We start from the raw sequence: 23,914 nt of genomic DNA on the forward strand, positions 1-23,914 counted from the left end.
TATGAAAACAATTCTTTAAGGGGTTTTTATAACCTGCGAATACCTTAGTAGTAATCCCAGCACCTAGGCTTGGGTTACGGTATTGCATATCAATTCCAATTGGAAGAGTTTGGACATTCACTGGAGCCACCGCATACGATGATCAGTCGTACTACGGAAGTAACCTTTTCTACTAGTAAAAGGACGAAACCGTCATCTCTCGGGTATCACCTTGGCCGCATTCGGGCTACGTGTCCCATTTTCGGGTATGCACATACTTCACAAGTTCCTGAGTACACTGAGTACCTTCGCCTGCGGTACCTTTGGTAGCCCATCTAGCACACATAGTACCAGAGTCTACCCCTCCATTGTCCTTTAAAAGAATTCTATCAATCTCGAGAACTCGAACCACATCGAAGTTCCCCGAGCGTTTTGCTTGTTGATAGAAATAGTCTATCTCTTTAAGATATAAGTGTATATATATGTATATACGTATTTCCGAGAATTTTGGAGGAAGTACTAAGGATGTGAGTTGACCGTTGTCAACAGATAATTAATAAGGGGGAAAGTTTCTTCTCGTAACTATATTCAATATAATAATAAGTCGGGATAATATTCTCCGACGATCTGAAATTATTCGAATAATACTTCTAAATCAGAAAGTATGTTTTATATCAGGATCTATGATCTTTAAATCAATAACAATCCTTTAATAAATAATAATTAATTAAATAATAGTCTATAATTAATTAAATGATAATTGATAATAATCATACCTCGAATGAGTTTACTCTCTAAAATATTTATTTAAATAATATTCCTCAACTAGTTTGTGTTTACATAATTAATAATCTATAATGATTAATCGGGTTTGAATAAATAAACGTTGAAGTATACTACTCTTATAATAAAGGAATACGTATATAATATTTATTATCCGAATCAATAAAATATAGTTGAGGGAATATGCTCGGTGGGAAATCGTTTTAAAAGTTCGAGGTGTTTTAATGTTTCGTAAATGGACGATGAGTCCCTTTAAAACGTACTATTATGGACTTATACCCGTCCTATAACATCTCTAGAATGATTTTCGGGTTTTATCTTAAATCCCGACCGACCCTCGGTCTTATATAATATGTCACGCTTAAAGCGAAATAATATTTCACGATATATACTTATTGTACAACATCACTATATTATGTGAAAATTCAACAACTACGTATCATGGTAAACATGGTATTTAAGCGATGATAGTAAAACAATCCTTTCACAAAACAACAGTAAAAATGGAGTTGGGTTTGTAAACTTGCCTGGGTATCTCGAGGTGGAGGATGCTCTAGGTTCCGCTCGAAAATCTATAACCATAAACATATTTCATTTCGTTAGGTTCCGTCCTAATTTACGGTAACTCGCACTCATGTGCTACTCATTATACACCCTCTCAACTCATACTACCCTTAACATTTCTTTAAAGTCATAATCACGTTATGGTCACTTCATTTTCTAAGTATCTTGAGTTTATTCTCATTATCGTTGTCGGCTCCGCTTAAAGATTCTTACGGTTTCTACTCGCGCGGTCTCGGCTCCGATATTTTTATAAAATTGAGAAATAATTATTTTCACTTGAAATTTTTATGACAGTTAGAAAACTCAATATGTTACTCTCTATAAAAATTTCATGATTTATTAATACTTTAAGTCTATCCTTTATATTTTCAAAGTTCGTAATTCGTAGCAGTTTTTGTCGCGTAAATCACTTTTACTAAAACGACCATAACCTTTGATTCGTAAATCGGAATCAAGCGATTCAAGCGCCTAAACGATCCTTATAACATTGTATATTCTAAAAAACGGTAATTTTTCAAGAATATACAGTTTAGAACTTCGGGACTTTCTGCAGAAACTTAAAGTTACGGTTTGTTGGTTTTAACGAAGTTACATTTACGATCGGGGTTTCGTTTACGCCTTAACTATCAACACAACCACCAACAATCATCATATCATCATCAACACATAAACTCCTCTCAAGAACATCATGTTCTTGAGGCAACAACAACCAACCTTAAATATACTTAACTTAATCATCAAGAGTTCGTCAATAACACTTAGTAAGCTAGGTTTACTAACACCTACTAAATGGATCTTAAAAAAAGAACTTTAAATAAAGTTGGGCCAAAGATTTTTACCTTTCTTGATATATTGAGATGTGTTCTTGAGGATGGTGGAGGCTTGGAAGTGCTTGGTATGATTTTTAGAACCTAAAACCACCATTGAAATCAAGAAACCAAAGAGAGGTTACTATTCACACTATTCACTAGTGAGTTTCTTGAATTTATTCCACCCATCAAACCTTGATAAAAAGAGATGAAAGGTTTTTCTTACCTTAGTTTAGTTTCTAGGAGGCTTGGAAATTAATTGGGTGATTTTACAAGAACTGGAGCTCAGAGTTTTGAATTCCCATTTCCCTTTTTTTCTTCAAATTGCCGAATGGAAGCTTTGTGAGGGGGGGGGTATTTATACTACTTGGTTGCTTCTCTTGGATGATTTCTAGGTTGCTTCTTGGAAGGTGACTTGATATATTTGCAACTTGATTTTATTCTTCCTAGGATAACATTCTAGGTTTATTCTTGTCACCAAATCCATGGACATATCTTTGTAGCTTGCTAGCTTACAAGCTAAACTACAAGGTTAGCTTCTTAGCACACTATTTGCTAGCTAGCTTGGTCATCCTATGGTTAGCTCACTATTTAATGAAGTAACCATGGTTACTTCCTTACCATGGTTTAGTTAGTGCGTTACGTTTAATTAATCGCTTACGCGTTCGCTCGGTTACTTAAACGTTCTCCGTAATACTTACTCGTAAATGATTCGCAATGAAATTCCTTTTGTATTTATTCCTTATATTTTTATTTATCCTACTTGAATATAAATCCGTAGGATTTTAATCTCATAATTATATTGTGATTCCCGTAATCCTCGATAAGTCGTAATTACGGTCGTTTTTCAAAGTTCATTTTTTTCGAAAACTAATAGCGTTTACATACACTCATTTGGTGCGTATAGTCGTAATATCAATTCCGAAACTCATTTTCTCATGCACTATATAGTGTGGGCTCAAAAGTTTTTCCCATCTGTCAGGGTTACTATTCATTAAACATTTTACAAGGTCCCAAAAATTTGAGTTATTACACTTGTGATTAACCCTAATAGTAACCCCTTGTTCCAAGTACTTATACCATGTTTTCGTATCTTATGATCCTTTGACCCTAAGAGTCGTAGTCAACCTTTTATGTTTCATACCTTGTTAACCTAGATCCTTTTGATAATCACTTGTACCTTGTTTATGCGTCGTTCTATGGAAATATCCTTGTCATACCCTGTTTAATATTGGATCATTTCCTTAACTTACGATCCCTGTTTATTTTCATTTTGTTCACTTTCTTCGAATTCTTGAATTGAACTTAAGAATGACTTTCGACTTGAATGAGTCCAAACGATTTCACATATCGGTAAAGTTAAACTGAACTTAGCCAAACTTCCTTGTATTCCAACACAAAGGTTTTCCAAATAAATTCCTAGAGGATTGGATAGAGACGTAAGAGGCTAGTGGGACTAGTCCAGTCATATAAGAGACCAGCGAGGCTGGTCCACTATAAGGCTGAAATAATGCCATAGGTATCTTAATGACCGGATGGAGGTCAGTACGGGCTGATCACCCGTATTATACTTAGAAGATGGATATTCCAATCAAGTATTCTTTGTTGTTAAGTAATGAAATTAAGAGTCTTATAAATGTTGCAACAAGCGTTATGCTTTACTTTTGATTTGAAGTTGAATAGTTTGAATTGATTCTTCTTTAAAGTTCTGAGAATCTTGTTGAGAACCCTGTCACTTTGCTTTTATATTGATGCTCATAACTTATAGCGATTTATCTCTCAAAGTGTGAAACTCTCAGAGAACCCTATCGATTGAGCTTGAGAACCATGGATTATTCAAACTTAAATCTTAAAAGCTTTGAAACCTTCCTTTGGAACCCTTTCTTAGAAATTGATAGAATGCTGCCACCTAGTTTATTGAAATAGAAAGCCTCGGATATTGTTGATTATGTTGATATATAGAACTGTTTATATAGTTACTTGCTAAGCTTCTTTGCATATTTATTTGTGTGATCTAACAATGGTAGTTAAGCAAGAAGATGGCGAGACTTAGGCGCATCGCTCGCAAGAGCGTTCCTGGCGGTCCCTATCGTGTCGTGGGATTCCAAATGCCATATCAGGTAGATGCTGTGTGATCAAACGACTATAAGTTGGTGGGAAGTGTAATAGCTGAATCAGATACTTTTGGGTTATCTGTCGGTTCCAAGTCAGATCTAATAATTTGGTTTTATTTATAATAAGGGTTGTAATAATATTATTTTGGTTGGTAGTTATAATCTTGTCTCATACTTTATACTGTTTAGATCCTGTTAGCTTCGGGTATTATTATATTTATGCTGTTATTATATTAGTTTATTGGTGTTGTGAATCCTCATTCCTAACCCCGAGTTTGAGGGCGTCACAGTTTGGTATCAGAGCTACATGATTTAGTCCCTGAGACAAGTTAGGATAAAAAGGTATTTTGGGTAACTAAGTATTACGAGAGTGATCAACTCATATAGAGTTGAGTTAGACTATTAGGTATAGTCTAAGTAAAGTAAATAGGTTAAGGTGATAATTAGAGTTAGGGCATCGAGTCAGTTGGAGGTTTTATTTAACCCTAATGTTATTTCTTGGCTGTTATTTTGTGTTTTATCTCAAGACCCTGATAGTGGTAGTGATGCTGATTCTGAGGATAGTTTGTTACCAGGATCACCTGCGGAGCCCCTGTACATTAGTTCAGACCCTGAGGAGGATCCGTATGAGTACAGTATTTCCCATATGCTTGTTTCTCCCCTGATACCAGTACCTGATTCCCCAATGGTTAGGGCAGATTCCCCAGCTTTCATGCCTGAGTCCCCAACTCCTAACTGAGTGCCTGTTGTGCTTGTACCTGCCCATATTAGTGATGATTTGGCCCGAGACCGTGACTTTGTGTTTGCTCGCATACTTGAGTTGAGATATCTAGTAGACAGGTTGGCCCGAGAGTCTAGGTTGCAGATGTTGGTGCCAGAGCCCAAGTGGCGTGTTCGTATTGAGATGGTGGAACAGGTTACCCGTAGACGCTTGGAGGAGGGACCTTCTTGCAGTGATGATGAGGCTGAGGCCCGCAAAGTTCATAAGATATTATGTTGGATGCTTTCTGTGTTGAGGGAGGTTCTTGATCGCCATGTTTAGTCGGGTTGTGAGCTCAGACGGGATATCTGGTAGAGCCCGTAGTAGTTGTTGTTGTTGTTGTTGTTTCTGTTCAGTGCCGGTAGGCTTTGGGATACTTGGTCAGATGCCGGGATCCCTTTATATTGTATTGTGATTTAGACTTAGTGTTGGTTGTATCAGTAGTAGCTAGGTAGAAGTTAGGGGTAGATAGGGGGATATATTCCAGTTTTTCCTCTATTTAACCCTGCTATGTTGTTGTATTTTGTTTCCAGAACATTATTGTACTCGAACTATTTATCTATGTACCTTGTTTCCCTGTTGTAGATCCCTGAGTTTCATAAACTATTTTGCATAACATATTTTCCAAGAAATCGTATTCAAAACCTTTGTAATAACAAATCTTATGTCATGCGAGAACCCTAACCGGTGAGCGAATTATGTAGTAATAGGATTGCATACGCAAATGGGTAAAACTTAAAACCCGTAAAACTATTCCTAAAAGAATCATTATTGTTATATATGCCATGCTATCACATTGCTAAATAATTACTCATCAGGTTTATCAAATGGCCACTTCACCAAATTGCCAAGAAGAAGAAACTCAAACTCAAAACCAAGATCAAAACCAAGACACCCCTGTGATGAACCGACTTCTTCAACTTTTGCAACAACCCCCAGCCTCGAGAATCAGAAACTTTAAACACTTTCAATCCGTCCATCCCATAGAATTTGTAGGTTTGCTCGATCCGATTAAAGCTCATTCCTGGTTAAGAGAAACAGAGAAAGCCTTTGAGTTAGCAGAAGTTAAGGACGAGAAAAAGACGAAGTATGCAAGTTATTATCTTAAGGATGAGGCTAGTTATTGGTGGAAATCTACCAAAGCGTTACAAGAAGGAGAAGCTATTTCTTGGCAGAAGTTTACAGAGTTATTCTTAGAGAAGTACTTACCGAGTTATATGCAAGATCAGTTAGAGATGAGGTTTCTGGATTTAAAGCAAGAGAATATGACTGTAGCGGAATACGAAGTGCAGTTTTTGGAGTTGGCAAGGTTTGTGCTCGAGTACGTGAATACAGAAGCAAAGAAAGCTAAAAGATTTCAACAAGGACTTAAGCCATGGATTCGTAGTCAAGTGGCCCTTCTCGAGATAAGGACATATGTTGCTGTGATATAGAAGGAAATGATTGTGGAAGGAGAAAGAGAAGCAATTAAAAGGGAAAATGAAGGAAAGAAAAGGAAGTTGGAGGATTTAGACCAAGACCAGGGAAGTTCCAAGTTTAGAGGAAAGTTTGGAAGGAATGTAGGAAATCAAAATCAGAAGTTCCAGAAGTTTAAGCCCGGAAATGTGAATCAAAAGAATCGCTTTCAGAAAGTTGGACAATCAACAAAGGATAATAGACCCCAGATTCAGGATTATAAGACTTGTGGAAAGAGGCACCCTGGAAGATGTAATAAGCTCAATGTGACATGTTTCAAGTGCAACCAAAAAGGCCATTACTCGTTAGAATGCACAAGTGGTACGGGAAAGCCAGAGATGAGTTGTTTTAAGTGTGGGAAAGTTGGACATATGGCAAGAAATTGCAAGGAGCCTGTTCAGAAGGCAAATGTTCTTAGGATTGCTGGACCACCGCTCCCCCCAACACAAATAGTTCAGCCAAGGGCATAGATGTTTAACATGACTATGAAAGATGCAGTGCAAGATGCGGATGTGATAGCAGGTATGCTTGCTATAAATTCAGTAGAAGTCAAAGTGTTAATGGATTCTGGAGCCACTAGATCATTTATTTTTGAAAGTGTTGTTGATAGACTAAAATGTCTTTCATACCCTTTAGAATCTGAATTGATTATAGAAGTAGCAAATCAGGAACGAGTTGCTGCCAATAGAATTTGTCCTAGTCGCGATATTGTTATAGGAGGTCGACACTTTTCTGCTGACTTAATACCGTTTAAGTTAGGAGAATTTGATGTCATTCTCGGAATGGATTGGTTAGCGAACCACGATATGCAGATCGAGTGTAGAAGCAAGAAAGTGAAATTAAGAATCAAGGATGGAACTGAGGTAATATTTAAAGGAAAGAAGCAAGATAGGAAGTTTCTAATGGCAATTCAGACAAGAAGATTGTTACGATAAGGATGCAAAGCTTATTTGGCTCATGTAAAGGATGTGGAGAAGGAACCCCTAAAGATTGAGGACATTCCTGTGGTTAAAGAGTTTCCCGATGTATTTAATAATAAATTACCTGGACTACCTCCAGATTGAGAGATTGAATTCACGATTGATTTGGCTCCTGGAATGGACCAGTTTGGAAAGCCCCTTATCGAATGGCGCCCATTGAAATGAAGGAACTAGTGACGCAATTGCAAGAATTGTTGGATAAAGGAGTTATTCGACCGAGTGTATCCCCGTGGGGTGCACCAGTGCTGTTCGTAAAGAAGAAAGATGGAAGCATGAGATTATGTATCGATTATCGCGAACTCAATAAGTTGACTATTAATAATAAGTACCCTCTCCCGCTCAATAAGTTGACTATTAATAATAAGTACCCTCTCCCGCGAATCGATGATTTATTTGATCAGTTGAAAGGAGCTACTTGTTTCTCGAAGATTGATTTAAGATTGGGATATCATCAATTGAAAATTAAGGTGGAAGATATTCCCAAGACAACGTTTCGAACGAGATATGGACATTATAAATTTTTGGTAATGGCGTTTGGTTTGACAAATGTGCCAGCTGCTTTTATGGATTTTATGAATCGAGTATTTAAGAAATACTTGGACAAGTTCGTAATAGTATTCATTGACGATATCTTGATTTACTCAAGGTCAAAAGCGGAACATATGGAGCATTTGAAGATTGCTTTGGAAATTCTGAGAAAAGAGAAGTTGTACGTAAAGTTTTCAAAAAGCGAGTTTTGGTTAAAGGAAGTTCAGTTTTTTGGACACGTAGTCAATAGTGAAGGTACCAAAGTAGATCCTGCGAAGATTGAGGCTGTTATGAATTGGGAAAGACCAAAGACTCCAACGGAAGTGAGAAGGTTTTTGGGACTAGCGGGATATTATCGACGATTCGTTCAAGATTTTTCTAAAATTGTAGTTCCACTGAATAAGTTGACCAGGAAAATGAAAAATTTGTTTGGACAGATAAGTGTGAAGAAAGCTTCCAAGAGCTAAAGAAAAGGTTAGTTTCTGCACCAGTATTGGTTCTACCTGATGAGAAAGGTGAGTTTGTGATATATAGCGATGTTTCGTATACAGGATTAGGTTGCGTGTTAATGCAACACGGAAAGGTGATAGCGTATGCGTCACATCAATTGAAGCCACACGAGCAGAAATATCCTATGCATGATTTGGAATTGGCAACAATTGTGTTTGCTCTTAAGATTTAGAGATATTATCTGTATGGAGAAAAGTGTAAAATTTATACGGACCACAAGAACTTGAAATACATCTTTACGCAGAAAGAGTTGAATACGAGACAAAGGAGATGGTTGGAATTAATCAAGGATTACGACTGCATGATAGGTTATCATCCCGGAAAAGCGAATGTTATAGTGGATGCCGTAAGGAAAAAATGAATATGTTACCTTCGTTTATAGATTTAATCTATATGAAGTTCGTTCTCTTCCTCTGTGCATCTCTGTGAAGGAATTTGAGAAGTTGGAGATAGAGATGCAAATCCCGGAGATAGAAAATGAAGTGGTATACACAATGGCATTTAATCCAGAGATTTTGGAAAAGATTCGAGATTGTCAGGAACAAATGATGGACCACGAGAAGGATAAATTGTCAGGTGAAGAGATTAAAACACAAAAAGGATTGTAAAAGGGATATACAGAGTTTATTCATGTATTTGGATTCCTAATTTTACAGAGTTAAAGCACGAGATTATACATGAAGCGCATAATTCGAGATTTTCGATTCATCCTGGAAGTACGAAAATGTACAAGGATCTGATAGAGAACTATTGGTGGCCGAATATGAATGAGGAAATTAAGAGTGGATAAGTAAGTGCTATATGTGTCAAAGAGTAAAGGCGGAACATCAACGACCGAATGGATTGCTTTAGCCACTAGACATACCTGAATGGAAATGGGAACATATCGCGATGGATTTCGTGGTAGGATTTAAAGACCAAGGCTAATCATGATACAATTTGGGTAACTATATCGATCGACTGACAAAGTCAACACATTTCTTGCCAATCAATGAAAGATTCTCATTGGAGAGGTTAGTGAAGTTGTATCTGGTCGAAATAGTGATGCGTCATAGAGTACTAGTAATTATCGTGTCTGATAGAGATCCAAGGTTTAACTCAAGATTTTGGCGACAATTTCATGATCATTTGGGAACAAAATTGAAAATGAGTACCGTATATCATCCGCAGACAGACGGACAAAGCGAAAGGACTATTTAAACAATCGAAGACATGTTGAGAACCTGTGCATTGGATTTCAAAGGAAATTGGGATGATCATTTGTCGGCGATTGAATTTTCCTACAACAACAGTTATCACACGAGTATTGGCATGCCACCGTACGAAGCGTGGTATGGAAGGAAATGTAGATCTCCTACGTATTGGGATGAAGTTGGTGAACGCAAGTTGTTGGGCCCAGAATTAGTTCAATAAACGAAAGAGAAAGTGGAAGTGATTCGCAAAAGGATGATAGCTGCTCAAGATCGACAAAGGAAATATGTAGACCAGAATCGAAAAGATATGGTATTCGAACTCGGGGATAAAGTGTTGATAAATATATCTCCGTGGAAAGGCTTATCCAGATTTGGAAAGAAAGAGAAGCTGAGTCCCAGATATATTGGACCATTCGAAGTATTAAAGCAAGTTGGAAAAGTAGCATACGAGTTAGCGTTACCTCCACAGATGCAACATCTCCATTATGTGTTCCACGTATCTCTTTTAAATAAGTGTAATATAGATGCTAGCCATGTAATCGAGTTGGAACCAGTGGAAATTCAGCAAGTTCTATCTTATGTGGAAAAACCCGTTCAAATATTAGATCATATAGGAACAGTACTTCGAAATAAGGTTGTTCCATTAGTTAGAGTTTTGTGGATAATTCCTAAGGTAGAGGAATCAACTTGGGAATTAGAAATTGATAGAATGCTGCCACCTAGTTTATTGAAATAGAAAGCCTCGGATATTGTTGATTATGTTGATATATAGAACTGTTTATATAGTTACTTGCTAAGCTTCTTTGCTCATTTATTTGTGTGATCTAACAATGGCAGTTAAGCAAGAAGATGGCCAGACTTAGGCGCACCGCTCGCAAGAGCGTTCCGGCGGTCCCTATCGTGTCGTGGGATTCCAGATGGCAGATCAGGTAGATGATGTGTGAGCAAGCGACTATAAGTTGGTGGGAAGTGTAATAGTTGAATCAAATACTTTTGGGTTATCTGTCTGTTTCAAGTCAGAATCGAATAATTTGGTTTTATTTATAATAAGGGTTGTAATAATATTATTTTGGTTGGTAGTTGTAATCTTGTCTCATACTTTATCCTGTTTAGATCCTGTTAGCTTCGGGGTTTATTATATTTCTGCTATTATTATATTAGTTTATTGGTGTTGTGGGTCCTCATTCCTAACCCCGAGTTTGAGGCGTCACAGTTTGGTATCAGACCTACATGATTTAGTCTCTAAGACAAGTTAGGATAATTGGGTATTTTGGGTAACTAAGTATTACGAGAGTGATAGACTCATATAGAGTTGAGTTAGACTATTAGGTATAGTCTATGTAAAGTAAATAGGTTAAGGCATATAAAGTGATCGACTCATATTGAGGAAGTTCATTGTGGTTACAATAGACTACTTCACAAAGTGGATTGAGGCTAAGGCACTAGCCAAGATAACCACCAAGCAAATTACCCAATTCTTTTAGGAAAATGTGATATGTCGGTTTGGTATCCCACGCATCCTTGTCACGGATAATAGGCGATAATTTGATAATGCAGAGTTCAAGGAATATTATGACGATAACAGCATAGAGCTTCACTTCACCTCAATTGCATACTCACTGGAAAACGGGCAGACGGAAGTTTATAATCGAATCATCCTTGATGGACTTAAGAAAAAGGTCGAATGCTCGAGGAACACTTGGGTGGATGAGCTGCTGCCTGTACTATGTGCATATCGTACCACCTGTAAAGTGATGACTGACGCTACCCCATTCATGCTGGCTTACGGAGCCGAAGTTGTAGTACCTCTAGAAATTACCCATGGATCACCTAGGGTCGAAGCTTATAAACCAGAAACTAATGAAAAAGGCATGTGGATTGCTCTCGATCTCATTGACAAGGTCAGAGATGAGGCCAGCGCTCGTAATGCAGAGCATCAACCAAGAGCCTCCCTTTATTACAATAGGATGGTTAAGGAAAGGTTCTTTCAACAAGGAGACCTGGACTTAAAAAAGATTGAGGCATCAGGAGTCGGGGAGAGAGGAAAACTAGCCCCTAACTGGGCAGGGCCTTATAAGGTCAGGAAGACATTAGGACAATGATCCTACAAGTTAGAGACATTGAACGGTGATGAAGTTCCCCGCACTTGGCATGCTTTAAACCTGAAAGTTTATCATGTTTAGGATATTTATAACATGTTCCTAGTACTTAGTAGTAGATATATAAATAAGGTCGATGAAACCATCTTATGTAAGGGTATAACCTGTTTTCAAAGATATTATCTATTTATGCAAGTTTATTTCTATCATCTTGTCTACCAATTTATTTAAGTACGACCGTCTAAAGAATGCAAGTACCGAAGGACCAAATGCTGGAAATGAAAGACAAGTATGATATCAAACCAAATGATGCATAGATAAGATCCCGAAGGATCACGAGTCGGTCCCGAGGGACAGTTAGGTTACATACCATAAGAGTTCAAATAAATAAAGTTCTGAATAAAAAGCCACAAGTGGCGTTTAAAGCCATGCAAGGCTGTCACAATCAATCTTCAGAAGAATCCTCCTCCTCTTCATTCCTTGCTCCATGAGCAACCTCGTCCTCCTCTTCTTCACCATCTTCCTCTGAGCCAACCTCGGAGGAAGAGCTACTACTCCCTAGAACCAACTCCCGGATCTTCCCATAAAGAGCCGCCTTGGAGCTAGGGCTTCCTGAAGGAGCTTTGCCTTCAAAACCAGAACCCCCGTGACTCGAACTGGATAAAGACTGTTGGTGGGAAGTCTCAGGTGTAGGTCGAGTCGTGCCTAAGATTCAGAGTGCCCTGTGTGAAATCTGAAAAAAGGCCCTAAATATTACAAAATACATCAAATAATAAAAATCAACTAAAATTTGTAAATACAATATAACAGTTAAAGTGCCTAAAATTATTTTAGAATATAATGAAAATTAAATGAAAATTGTTCAATTCAATTTATATTTAAAATTGGATATAATATAAAAATAAATTAATTACCTAAAAATTACAAAATAATTATATAATAAGAATTAGTGTAAATAGATCAATTAACTAACTTCAATGAAGTCATTAAAACTAGTAATTAAATGATTTCAAAACTAGTAATTAAATTCAAGAGTTAAAGTTTATCCCACTAAAGAAGAGGAACTGGTTACAATTTTTAATACAAATATTTACCTATTAACATATTTAACATAACAATAAAAAATTATTTAAGTGAAAACATTTTTCACTCTTTATTTTCATCTACAATTTTTTCACAGCAAAATTAAAGGTTCTTTTTTTGCTTTTCACTTCTACTGTATATATACACCTACATAAAAAAATGCGCCCTACTGTGTTTGAGGGCCTGTTCTATCGAACATCTCGCACACCCTTTGGCACGGCTCTGGGTGCAGACCCGGAAGCCTGTCCAGATTGATCAACCACATGAGCTGTCCAAAGGAAAGTGAAAAGGCTCGGGTCAACCATGTTTGCATACAGGCTATGGACATCCTTAACGCCCCTTTGCCATCCAATTTCCAGTTTCACGGGGCGCATCTGATCGTTGAGGTCATCCATCATCTAGAGAAACTCTTTGGATTCATGATATACATTCACGAGTTTTCTCCACTCCATCTTCCTCCTTTTCATCTCCTTGAAGTACTTCTTCTCAAAGAGAACGTATTTGTCCTCCGCTTGATGTGCCTTAGACTCCCATTCCTCTAAAGAGATTTTCATCTTGTTCTTGGAGACTTGTTGTGCTGCATAGTCACTCCTCATCTTAATGCTTTGTGTAGAGGATGCAACAAAGTAGGCATTGGCCTGGCAAAGAAAACAAAAAGAGAGGTCATAAAAAAGGTTAACTCCACAGAAGATGGGGGTAAGATTCTAAGGCGACCAAGACTCAAGGAGGGCCGAGTCCCCAACATGGAAAGTCATGGTCGTCCAAGACCTTCATTAAGGTCTGAACTTGGCCGACCAATAGTAGGATGGGCCGAGTACTCCATATGGAGGTCTTTGGCCGACTAGAAGCTCTACGAAGATTGGTTTAGAGCCTCCTGGAGGACTTCCCGTGACCCTCCTGTGAAAATTTTGAAGAAAATTCACTAAAAAAAGTGCACTTGAATGAAAAATTTTACAAGTTAAGAGTACCTGATACAAGGCATGAGCCCCTAACATCTCGGCCTCGAGTAACTTCTCACCCAATAAGACGTGAACAAGGTTTGGGGGAGTAATGCAATTCTTGGACCATTGAAGAGCAAGGGCCGGACTCCCGAACACCGAGTCATTGGTGGATATGCCTCATGAAGGTTCGAAGGAGATCTTCACATTTCCATCTGAATCCTTGACCCTTTCCTTTCCGGAGCCAGGGGCCTCAAGGAAATCTGGGACTTTAGGAATATGGTTAGCCTGCTTGGAAGCTTCCCTAATCATCCTCCCCGTGGCCGTGTCACTCTTGTCGATCAGTGCATCTAGGGCCTCAGCAGCTGAAATAAAATAAGGAAAGATAGATACAAGAACAAATTTGACCAAGTTTGAGATAAAATAAAAATGAATACCCTCTTTAGAGAGGCTGCTAATGCTGGCCTCAACGAGCTTTGTCTCCATAAAAAATTCCTAATAAGGGGTTTGTCCATCATCCTTATTAAGACGGTCATGATCATAGAGCTCAGCATCTGTGAGGTGAAGAATGTAGTAGTATTGTCCAGGAGACAGCTGAAATCTCGTCTGAAATATACTCCCAGTCACCTTCCTTCCACTTCAAGACCATAAACTTTTTATTCCACCGATGGATCGAGTCATGAAGAGAGTGAGTGTTCATAATATGAGGAACACAGGGCCTGTGTTGTAGTAGAACCTATCTGAGCTTAAAGGAAGGGGATGCCTTTAACATGAATATGCTTCAAAACATCGAAACACTTAAAGGAATACCAAGGTCATTATACCTTATAATGAAAATAATGATGAAAGCCCACCCGTTGAGGTAAATCTGACATGATTGAACCTTCAGCTTGACAAGGAATCTGGGAATGAAAGGGTGTAGTAGGAACCTTAACCCGGATTTCAACGTTGCCTTGTACAGATACGGTATGGTGGTATTTAGGTTAGAAGTCCTCTCATTAGACTTGGCCTTGCAAACCTCTATACAGTCAGGCCAGGGATAACTTGACCGAATCTCATTAACATCCTCTTTATCGAGCATGCTTTTATGCTTGAACGCATCAAAGTGCACGATGCTCGGATACTCGTCGGCCCGCTCATCTAGCATGCTCTTTAGGCTATTGGAACAACGATTAAGAGAGTAGGGAGAAATGAAAGCTATACCTTTTAGTGACCAAATAATGGATTCTTTGTGCATAGCTTCCTTAGCCGAGATGGAGGGCTTGCTGTAAGGCCCTTGAGACATCCTAAAACACTTAAGAAGTTGAGAGCTTCTAAGCTTGAGAAAATTTGGAAGGAGTTAAGAAATGAAGGTGTGAATGAAAATGAGCACTTCTCATTTTCTTTTATAGGAAAAGAGATACCTGCTACAACAGGTCACAACTCTGCCTAGTTCACGCTAGCATGTATCGCTTGAAAAAAGACTGAAAAATGGTAGGAAAAATGATCAAGAACTGAGAATAAAGGACATAATAAATGAACAAAGTGATGCAGCACATCGCTTATCATATCAGTCCTCCAAGAAAAGCTTGATGAAGGCTAAACACAAGTCATTAGTCTTAATTCAGTGATTAATTATGCTAATCACAATGATTAGTTAAAACCTTGAAGATTAGACCAAGGTTAAGCTCTTAATCCAACATCAATGACCATTAATAGCCACAACTCAATTATGAGAACATTTTGAGAAAAAATTCGTGAAGTGTAGAACGTTCACGAGAACAAGAGCAGGACGTCCACTAGAATAAGAACATAACGTTCACTAGAATAAGAGTAGTACGTCCACCAAAAAAAGAGTAGAACGTTCCCATAACAAGAGTAGAAAGTTCTCCAAAATAAGCCTAGAACATTCACGGGGACAAAATACAAAAGAGTTCGAAGAATGTTCACTTCCCGGCTGACCCGGACCACCATGAAGGTGGCTCCATGGCCGACCAAGAATAGGAGGGGCCGAGTCCTCCAAATAAAGGCCTCTGGCCGACCAGAACCTCCATAAAGGTTGGTCCATAGCCTCCTGGAGGAATTCTAGTGACCCTCTGGGAAATTTTTGAAAGTTTCTTGAGAATTTGGCACCCACCGAGAATAAGAATCGTGAAGACTAGAACGTCCACGAGAATAAGTTTCGTGAAGACTAGAACGTCCATGAGAACAAGTTTCATGAAGACTAGAATGTCCACGAAAACACGTTTCGTGAAGAGTAGAACGTTCACTAGAACAAGTGCAGAACATTCATTAAAACAAGTGCAAAATATTCACTAGAACAGGTATAGAGCATTCACGAGAACAAGAACGGAAAAGTTTCGTGAAACTCCGCAACTCGGCCGACCAGGACCACCATGGAGATGGCTCCTTGGCTGACCAAGAGTAGGAGGAGCTGAGTCCTCCACATGGGGGCCAGAGGCCGAGTAGAACCTCCTGCAAAAAAATTAAAAAATCAGGACGTTCACCTCCTGGCCAATCAGGAGGTTCACTCCCAGCCGATCAGGAGGGGTCGAGTCCTCTACGTGGGGGGCTTTGGCTGACCAGATTCTCCACAGAGGTTGGTTCGGAGCCTCTTGGAGGATTTCCGGTGACCTTCCTGTTAATGTTTTTGAAAAGTTTTGGAAAAAATCATTTTTTTTGAAATCTTTAGAATTTTAAACTTAGCCCCGATCAGGGTTGATTAGTGTATATTACACATTATTAACCTAAATCAAGGGTAATTAGTGGCTCATATGACATAATTAGCCCCGTTTAAGGCCGTTTAACTTATTCACACACATGATTATCATGGATTGTGTTGCCCAGTAAAGTAATTATTTAAGGGGGGTTGGATACAATTACTTAACCAATCGATGTATAATGAAAGTACAGTAAGAACAGACGAATCAAATAATAGTTTATATTGATCTTTGATAAACTGTTACAAAACTCTCTTAAGAACAATATTCTTAAGAGTTGCTAGGTTACACGAATACTCAAGTTGTGCTCTATCACTTATATTGTGATAACCCATTCTGTGTCTATATACTACACAACTACAAATATGTGATCTATCAATTACAAGATATGTTATAATATAATTCTAATACTTTACATATCTAAATCAACTACGATCTTATAAATCAGCACCTTCTGATTTATCTTGCAATCATGACTGATCATAAAGTCATTATTCAACGGATAGCTTTGATCAACAGATTAGTGTTTTAGCTTCAACGGATAATCATTCATTTATATCAAAGGATGACTAATCAATTACCAATGAATGATATTGAAGCTTTCAATGGATAATCATATTACATCAGTTGATCATATCCTGATTGTGACATAAATCCTGATCTTCGACTTCGCCAATTCTCAACAATCTCCCCCAATTTATGCTTTGCAGAATAAGCATAAATTCCAATAGAATTGTCTAGTGCCAAAAACCAGATAGACAAAATAAGTAGTGTAAAGCTTAGTTTATTTCAGATGTAGATCTTCATATTTCTTGATAGACTCCGTAGTATCTCTGAACAAAAGCTTTAACTCTGTCATCAATCTTTTTCCACAGAATATCTTCTAACTTGATCTTCAAATTCTTTCCATATTCTGTTATGTCAGATAATTGATAGATAGCAGCCCTTATACTTATGATTTGTGCTCTTTCTGTCATCATGTCTTCCAATGAAACATAACAAGTTTTTATTCCATCAGGATTCATAGTTATATGTCGACGAGTAAGAACATTTTGAATGACAGCTTCACTTTTCTTCATGTTGACTGCTTTCCCTCTGAAATTTATGTATTTAGGAATATATGATCCGAAATAATATCGACCATCATCCAGTATCCTTCTTCTGATATTGGAAAGAATCATGTTTGACCATAACCTTGTATTTTCATCTTCAACTCTTAGCAAATAGTGAATGTACTTCAATTCTTTTGTAGACATGATTATCAGTTTATCAAGTGAAAGAACTTGAACTTGATCATTTGGCAATAAGAGTAAGATCTTCTGTTTAGATTCAAAACCATTATGTTTATCAAGAATAATCTTCATAGCTTCAAGTCTATCCAAATGATCAACAGTTATTTCCTGATCTGGACTATCAGCAAGTGTGAAGTTCAACAACTTTAAGTTGACGATTTCAGTTTCATGATGTCTTATTCCAGCTCTTGCGAATGGTTCAAACAACTTCAGCTTCTTAGCTTGTTCCAACCAAGATTTCTTATCTCCCATGGTATTAGAACTAAGTAAACCATCCAACCTTATTCCCCCTGGAGTAAAACTCAATTTATCATTACAGTTAAGATCAACAACCCTTCTCCATTTGCATTTGTTTTTTTATCTTTGGAAATACTTGAACTCTCATTTCTGCTTTTTCTTGCAACATTTTCTTATTTGTACTCCTCCATCTATTCATTTCAGATCTTTTAAGCATATTCTTGTATTCTTGATCTGCTTTATCAGCAGCTATTCTGATTTTTCCTTCCCGAGCTCTTTCTTCTCTGTCATAAATCATTTCTTCTTCCTTGAAGTTTTCAACATTTATAGCTTCAAAATAAGCAGAGAGAATATGTAAATCCATTCAAAACATAATTTCTTCTTCTTTAGACTTCACAGAATCAGGAATCAATACCACTCTTTCAGTGTCAGGAAAATCATCAGAATTTGTATCTTTGAAATCAGGAATTGCATCATCAGAATTGGTATTTCTCCTTAAAACTGATTCAGGTTGACATTTTGTCTTATGTGATACTATCTCCCCCTTTTTGGCATCTAGACTCTGTAGTAGAGAGAAAATAGCATACAACTTGAAATTTGTAGTAATCTGACTAGCTTCCAAAGCTATCAGTTTGTTAGACATTTGATCTTGTTTGGCTTCCAAGCTAAATATTCTCTTTAGCAAACCACTTTGTTTATTTGTACCTTTGATAGCCACAGAAAGATCATCAAGCTCTTCTCTGATTTTAACAGTATCTTCCTTGAATGTAGAGAAAGAAGAATGCAGTCATTTGACTAAAATTGTAGTGGATTTGATAGATGCTTTAATATCAGCATTTGAAACTAATTGAATATCATTATTAGCTAAAGTTTGAGCAAATTCCATTGATATCTTTTCACTTGGTAATCACCAGGAATGATTCCATTCATAAGCCCAATGAGGTTGTAGAATTACAGCATGACCAAATGATGAACCAAAAGTAGAAAATTTAGATGCTTCAATACTAGCTTTCAAAATAGCATCATCAGGATTATCATCATTAGAGTCATCGGAATCATTTTGATCACCAGAATATCTCTTTGAAATATCAGAATCAACATCAGAATAAGGAACTATGCCTTTGAGCTTTAAATCAAGATTTGACTTAGAAGGCTTAGTTACCTGTGTAGATCATGTAAGAAAAGAAACATGAGTACCTAAATCTCTCTTTTCTTTTAAAGTGATCTCATCACCTCTCACTTCACTCATCTTGTGACTTTTAAGAGTTAGAGCTTCCTCACAAGGATTAACTAAATCATGTCTCTCATCTACCTCTCCTTTTGCCAGGTAAGGATCCTGCCTCTCTGTAATTCTGTTTTTCACTAAATCTTTTCTCTCAGTCGCAAATAAAAGCTCATAAAAGTTTGTCCTACAGAAATAAGAGGTGGCTGAGAAGAGTTGTCTGTGATCATATGACTAGAGGTATTCTTTGTAAAGGGCTAATCATAGTCATATCAGTAGATAAAGTAGTGTTTAGAGAATTTGTACCTTGTGGAGTATCAACCATTTGTATAGCATTGAGTGGTTGTCACAAGATTGCTTTAATCTTGTCTTGAGAAGTGATCAGTACATTTATAGAATTAGGAACAGCTTCATCAGGAATTGTTCTTGTATCAGAAATGTGCTGCTTGTTAGAAATTGAACCCTTAGTAGAATATGATACTAAGGCTGCAACAGTACTTTGAACTTTTGGTTCTCGTGTGACTTGAGGTGTAGAAGCTTCTTTAACCCTTTGAACTGAAGGTTCTTGTGTGCTTCCCTCAAAGATAGGATCAAGGATAACAGCATCCAATTTAGCAATATACTTTTGATGAGCTTCCCTGTCTTGTACTGTCTTCATAATGTCATCAACCAAATGTGACTTCCTTGGGCAATGTCAGGAATAGTCAGATGTGAGAAAATGCTTGTGACGCCCTCAATCTCGGGGTTAGGAAATGAGGACCCACACACCTTTAATCTAATAATTAAATAAGCATAAACCCTGATTAACTACTAACAGGATCAAACAGGATAAAGTATAAGACAAGATTACAACTACCAGTCATAAAATATAACTTACAATCCCAAAATAATATTAAATAACCATAATCGATTCCGACTTGGAACCGAAAGATAAACCATTGTATCTTTACAACTCTCTGGCTAAGCGCTTGCTCACTCAAAAACACCACTACCTGCTCTGGCAATCGGAAGCCCTCAACACGATAGGGACCACCAGGTACACTCTTACGAGCAGTGCGCCTAAGCCTGGCCATCTTCTTGCTTAACTGCCATGGTTAGATTAAAACAACATATTAGTATAAAACTTAGCAAGTAACTATAAAGCAGTTCTACGATATAAAATCCACAATATACTTTACCAATCTCAGGGCATTCTACTATAACAGTTCTAGGTGGCATATTTCTATCTTTCGGGTTAAGAAAGGGTTATGAAGGAAAAATGTGGGGCTTTCAAGGAATAAGGCTCAAAGCAGGGTGAAAGCCGATATTCATCACAAATCATTAAAGGATCAGGACAGATCTTTCAGAAAGGAAAGCGACAATATTTTCATTATATGGAATCAATCATATGATCAACAGATTCGAATCAGGGTTCACGAGCTTTAAGCTTCACAATATCATAATCAACTCTTTTCATAACAATATAAACCATTTTTCATTTTCAAAGAATCAATTACTGAACAGGAAGTTTCAGTTCCATTTTAAATAATCAATATGGAACCCTTGATTGGATTACTTTATCTTTCATTTCATTATAATACGGGTGATCAGCCCGTACCGACCTCTATCTGGTCTTTAAGGTACCAGTCGGCATAATTTCAGCCTTACACTGGACTAGCCCCGCTAGCCTCTTAAAATAACAGTTTAACAAGATCAAAGACAGGGTATCTCAAATCATTAACAGGGATTCATTATTTAAACAGTTCCACACTCTACATGGTATGAACAATAACCTCTTTATAACCATTTTCACAAGTAATGAGAGTTACTTGCCTGAATTCGCTTTCCTGAAGGTTGAACTACTGCCACCTAGTATACCCTTCCCTTTCCTAGCCTGAATGCCCTCACGCTCCGAATCTTTAATCAGTTTCCCAACTCTCGTTCCCGGAACGATCACTCAATACGATAGCTCGATTATACTCTTGACTCAAATATACGAGTATAGCTTATACACATAAGCACATAGCACATAACACATTCCTTTCTCGAAGCCTTTATATCTTTATATTCTCATCGATCGACTCATACTAGTTTAACTTTAACTATTCTTCAATTCACACTAGTATAGCCCTTACGTGTAACACCCCCAGATCCGGGGTCGGGGATCCGGGTCGTCACGGTCTTTCTTTCCACAATATCACTTCACTTAATTAATAATAATAACCTTATGCTGTGACCCCACACTAACACACACCACAACCCGTTATAGTCTCAGAGATGAAATTTAAATAAGTACAAGTCTTTGAATCCACAATTTAAAAGTTATTACAACCCAAAATGATTACTTGATAAATTTACAGTTAATTGCCATTATCTGCCACAAGTTATAATTATACATAATTTGATTCTCAAAAATAGAATGCCTGATCTACCAATAGATCTACCTCTGCAGCTATAGCAGCCACAACATCATCGGGAAGACGCGGGATGCTTCCCACGCGCTTGCGCTGGGTCTGCTGGAGTCTGGCCATCTTTCCTAACTATTGTTGTGTGATGAAGAAATAAAGCAAGAGTGAGCCTTACAGCTCGCAAGATAATATGTAGTGATAACAATAATATAAGTATCTAAATGGATACTTACTAGAATCTTTTATCATGAGTAAGATAATTACTTACTAGATATAAGTAAAAACAAGGGATGAAGTTACCAAATACTTCACTATACTTATATCATTTATAAAGCTACTTGAACTACCACTGTTCAAAGTATAATGAGCTTTCAACAGTTCATCACATAGATGAGACTACAAGACAAGATTTGAATAGATTAAATCTTTAAAATATCATCAAAATAAAATGAAGTTACGAGATACTTCATTTGATGCAAACATCAATTTGAAAACTTGACCCTGCCAACACTCAACAATCGCCCAACCGTAGCCTTTCTATCGAAATGCTCTGGGTAGTGTTGCAGAAATATCCGATTGGATGATGAACTCATTACGGGAGTTTACCGCGCCAGGAAGACCACTTACGATGATCAGTCGTAGTAGTACAACCCCACCATTTTCTACATGTAGAGGAGAACCTGTCGGATTTACTTGTCAACCGAACACTGAACTCCTAAGGAATGGACCGCCTTAGCGGAACTTCCAGGCCATTTGGGCCAATATAATAAGGCTGGGCCGGCGCTACTCGACCACTTACGCCACTCCTAGTTCAGATGAAATCCATGACTCTGAAATGTAAAGCTCGTTCCCCCTTTCCCCAAGTAGAAACTTGTTGATACGGCTTCACCAAGAAGTCGTATCTAGTTGGAAAGGAAAACTCACCGATATTTCCCAGGCGATGCCTGTTAATGGATTAACTTGTTCCAAGAATTTTACTTCCCGAATATTGGGTAAGTAATCAAAAACTCTTTTACCAAGACAGCAACCTTGTTGCGAATATAAAATACACCACAGAGCCGGATTCCCCAGGTTTTGAGCGAGTATTTAAATCCCCTTAAAAAGGAAGATCTTAAATATAAAAATGAGTTTTGGGATCCGCTCTAACTTTTAAAAATCATTTTGAAGACTCGAAAACACTTTAAAGAGTGTTTGGAGTAAAACTGATTTAATGAAGTAAATCAGTCCCCAGTATATTTAGAAAAATGCCTGAATATTATTATTTAAATAATATTCTCATAAAGATAATCCTTATAAAAATAATCGAAGTAGAAGTATTAAAAATTATACTTGAAATGGATATTAAATAACCAAAGATATACTTATATAAAAGTACTATCTTTATTTGAATAATCGAAAATAAGTTTGATTATTTACACCTTATTCTTTAATAAAATAAAGAATATATCTCAGCAAATAATCGGAGTCATAGATCCTCAAATGAATATTCAAAAATATTCAATAAATAATATAAACTGAGTCATAAGCCCTCGAATGAATATTCAAATAATATTCAATAAATAATATAAAGAGTCATAAGCCCTCGAATGAATATTCAAATAATATTCAGATAAATAAATAAAAGGGTCATAAGCCCTCGAATGAATATTCAAATAATATTGAATAAATAAAATAAAGTTAAAGTTATCGAATAAACCTTATTCGATTAATAGTTTGGAAAACTATAACCATATATATATATATAAATATATATATATATCCATATCCATATATACAAAATCTACTCGGGATCCTCGACTCCCGGTTTTAGAAAATATTTTCACCTTTGGGTCCCTATACTAAGGGTATATGCAAGTTACCGCTATCCTCTAGCATAGGTATTATCAACTGAACCAACAGATATATAACTCAAGAATATGAGACAGGCATGCATATATATATACCATATCAGCATGCTTCAATATATCGCAACATTTGCTAATTAACCAATATGCATTTATCGCAAGATCATGCATATACAAATGTATACATCACAACAACAGTATAACGGATAGAATACTTGCCTGAGCGACTTGGGGTGATAAAAGGCTCGGGACGAGTCTGGTAACCTATAAACAACAAGTAAGTTGGAATTAAACCAAAATCACTTGTAAATCTATACTTTAACTAACTTAGACTCTAACGCTTGTTTTGCGCTCACTGATTCGCTTAAGTCACTCGGGTACCCTCGGCTCCACCATTTTTAATAATTTAACCTTTACGAGTTTTAAAGCGATTCCTTC

The 23,914-nt window shown here is 37.2% G+C and overlaps 2 protein-coding genes across 2 annotated transcripts; both read left to right on the forward strand.

The window, feature by feature from the left end:
- The first annotated feature begins 5,836 nt into the window (after window positions 1-5,836).
- LOC141674865 (uncharacterized) lies at window positions 5,837-6,442 on the forward strand. Its single transcript, XM_074481568.1, has one exon. The coding sequence runs from the start codon at window positions 5,837-5,839 to the stop codon at window positions 6,440-6,442; it is 606 nt and encodes a 201-aa protein (XP_074337669.1).
- A 2,534-nt stretch (window positions 6,443-8,976) lies between these two features.
- On the forward strand, window positions 8,977-11,777 carry LOC141674867 (uncharacterized). The gene is made up of 2 exons (XM_074481569.1): window positions 8,977-9,058; window positions 11,233-11,777. Exons 1-2 carry the CDS (start codon window positions 8,977-8,979, stop codon window positions 11,775-11,777), a joined length of 627 nt encoding a protein of 208 aa, XP_074337670.1.
- Window positions 11,778-23,914: the final 12,137 nt, after the last annotated feature.

The sequence above is a fragment of the Apium graveolens genome, chromosome 7 (assembly GCF_009905375.1).
Source record: "Apium graveolens cultivar Ventura chromosome 7, ASM990537v1, whole genome shotgun sequence".
NCBI classification, from domain to species: Eukaryota; Viridiplantae; Streptophyta; class Magnoliopsida; order Apiales; family Apiaceae; genus Apium; species Apium graveolens.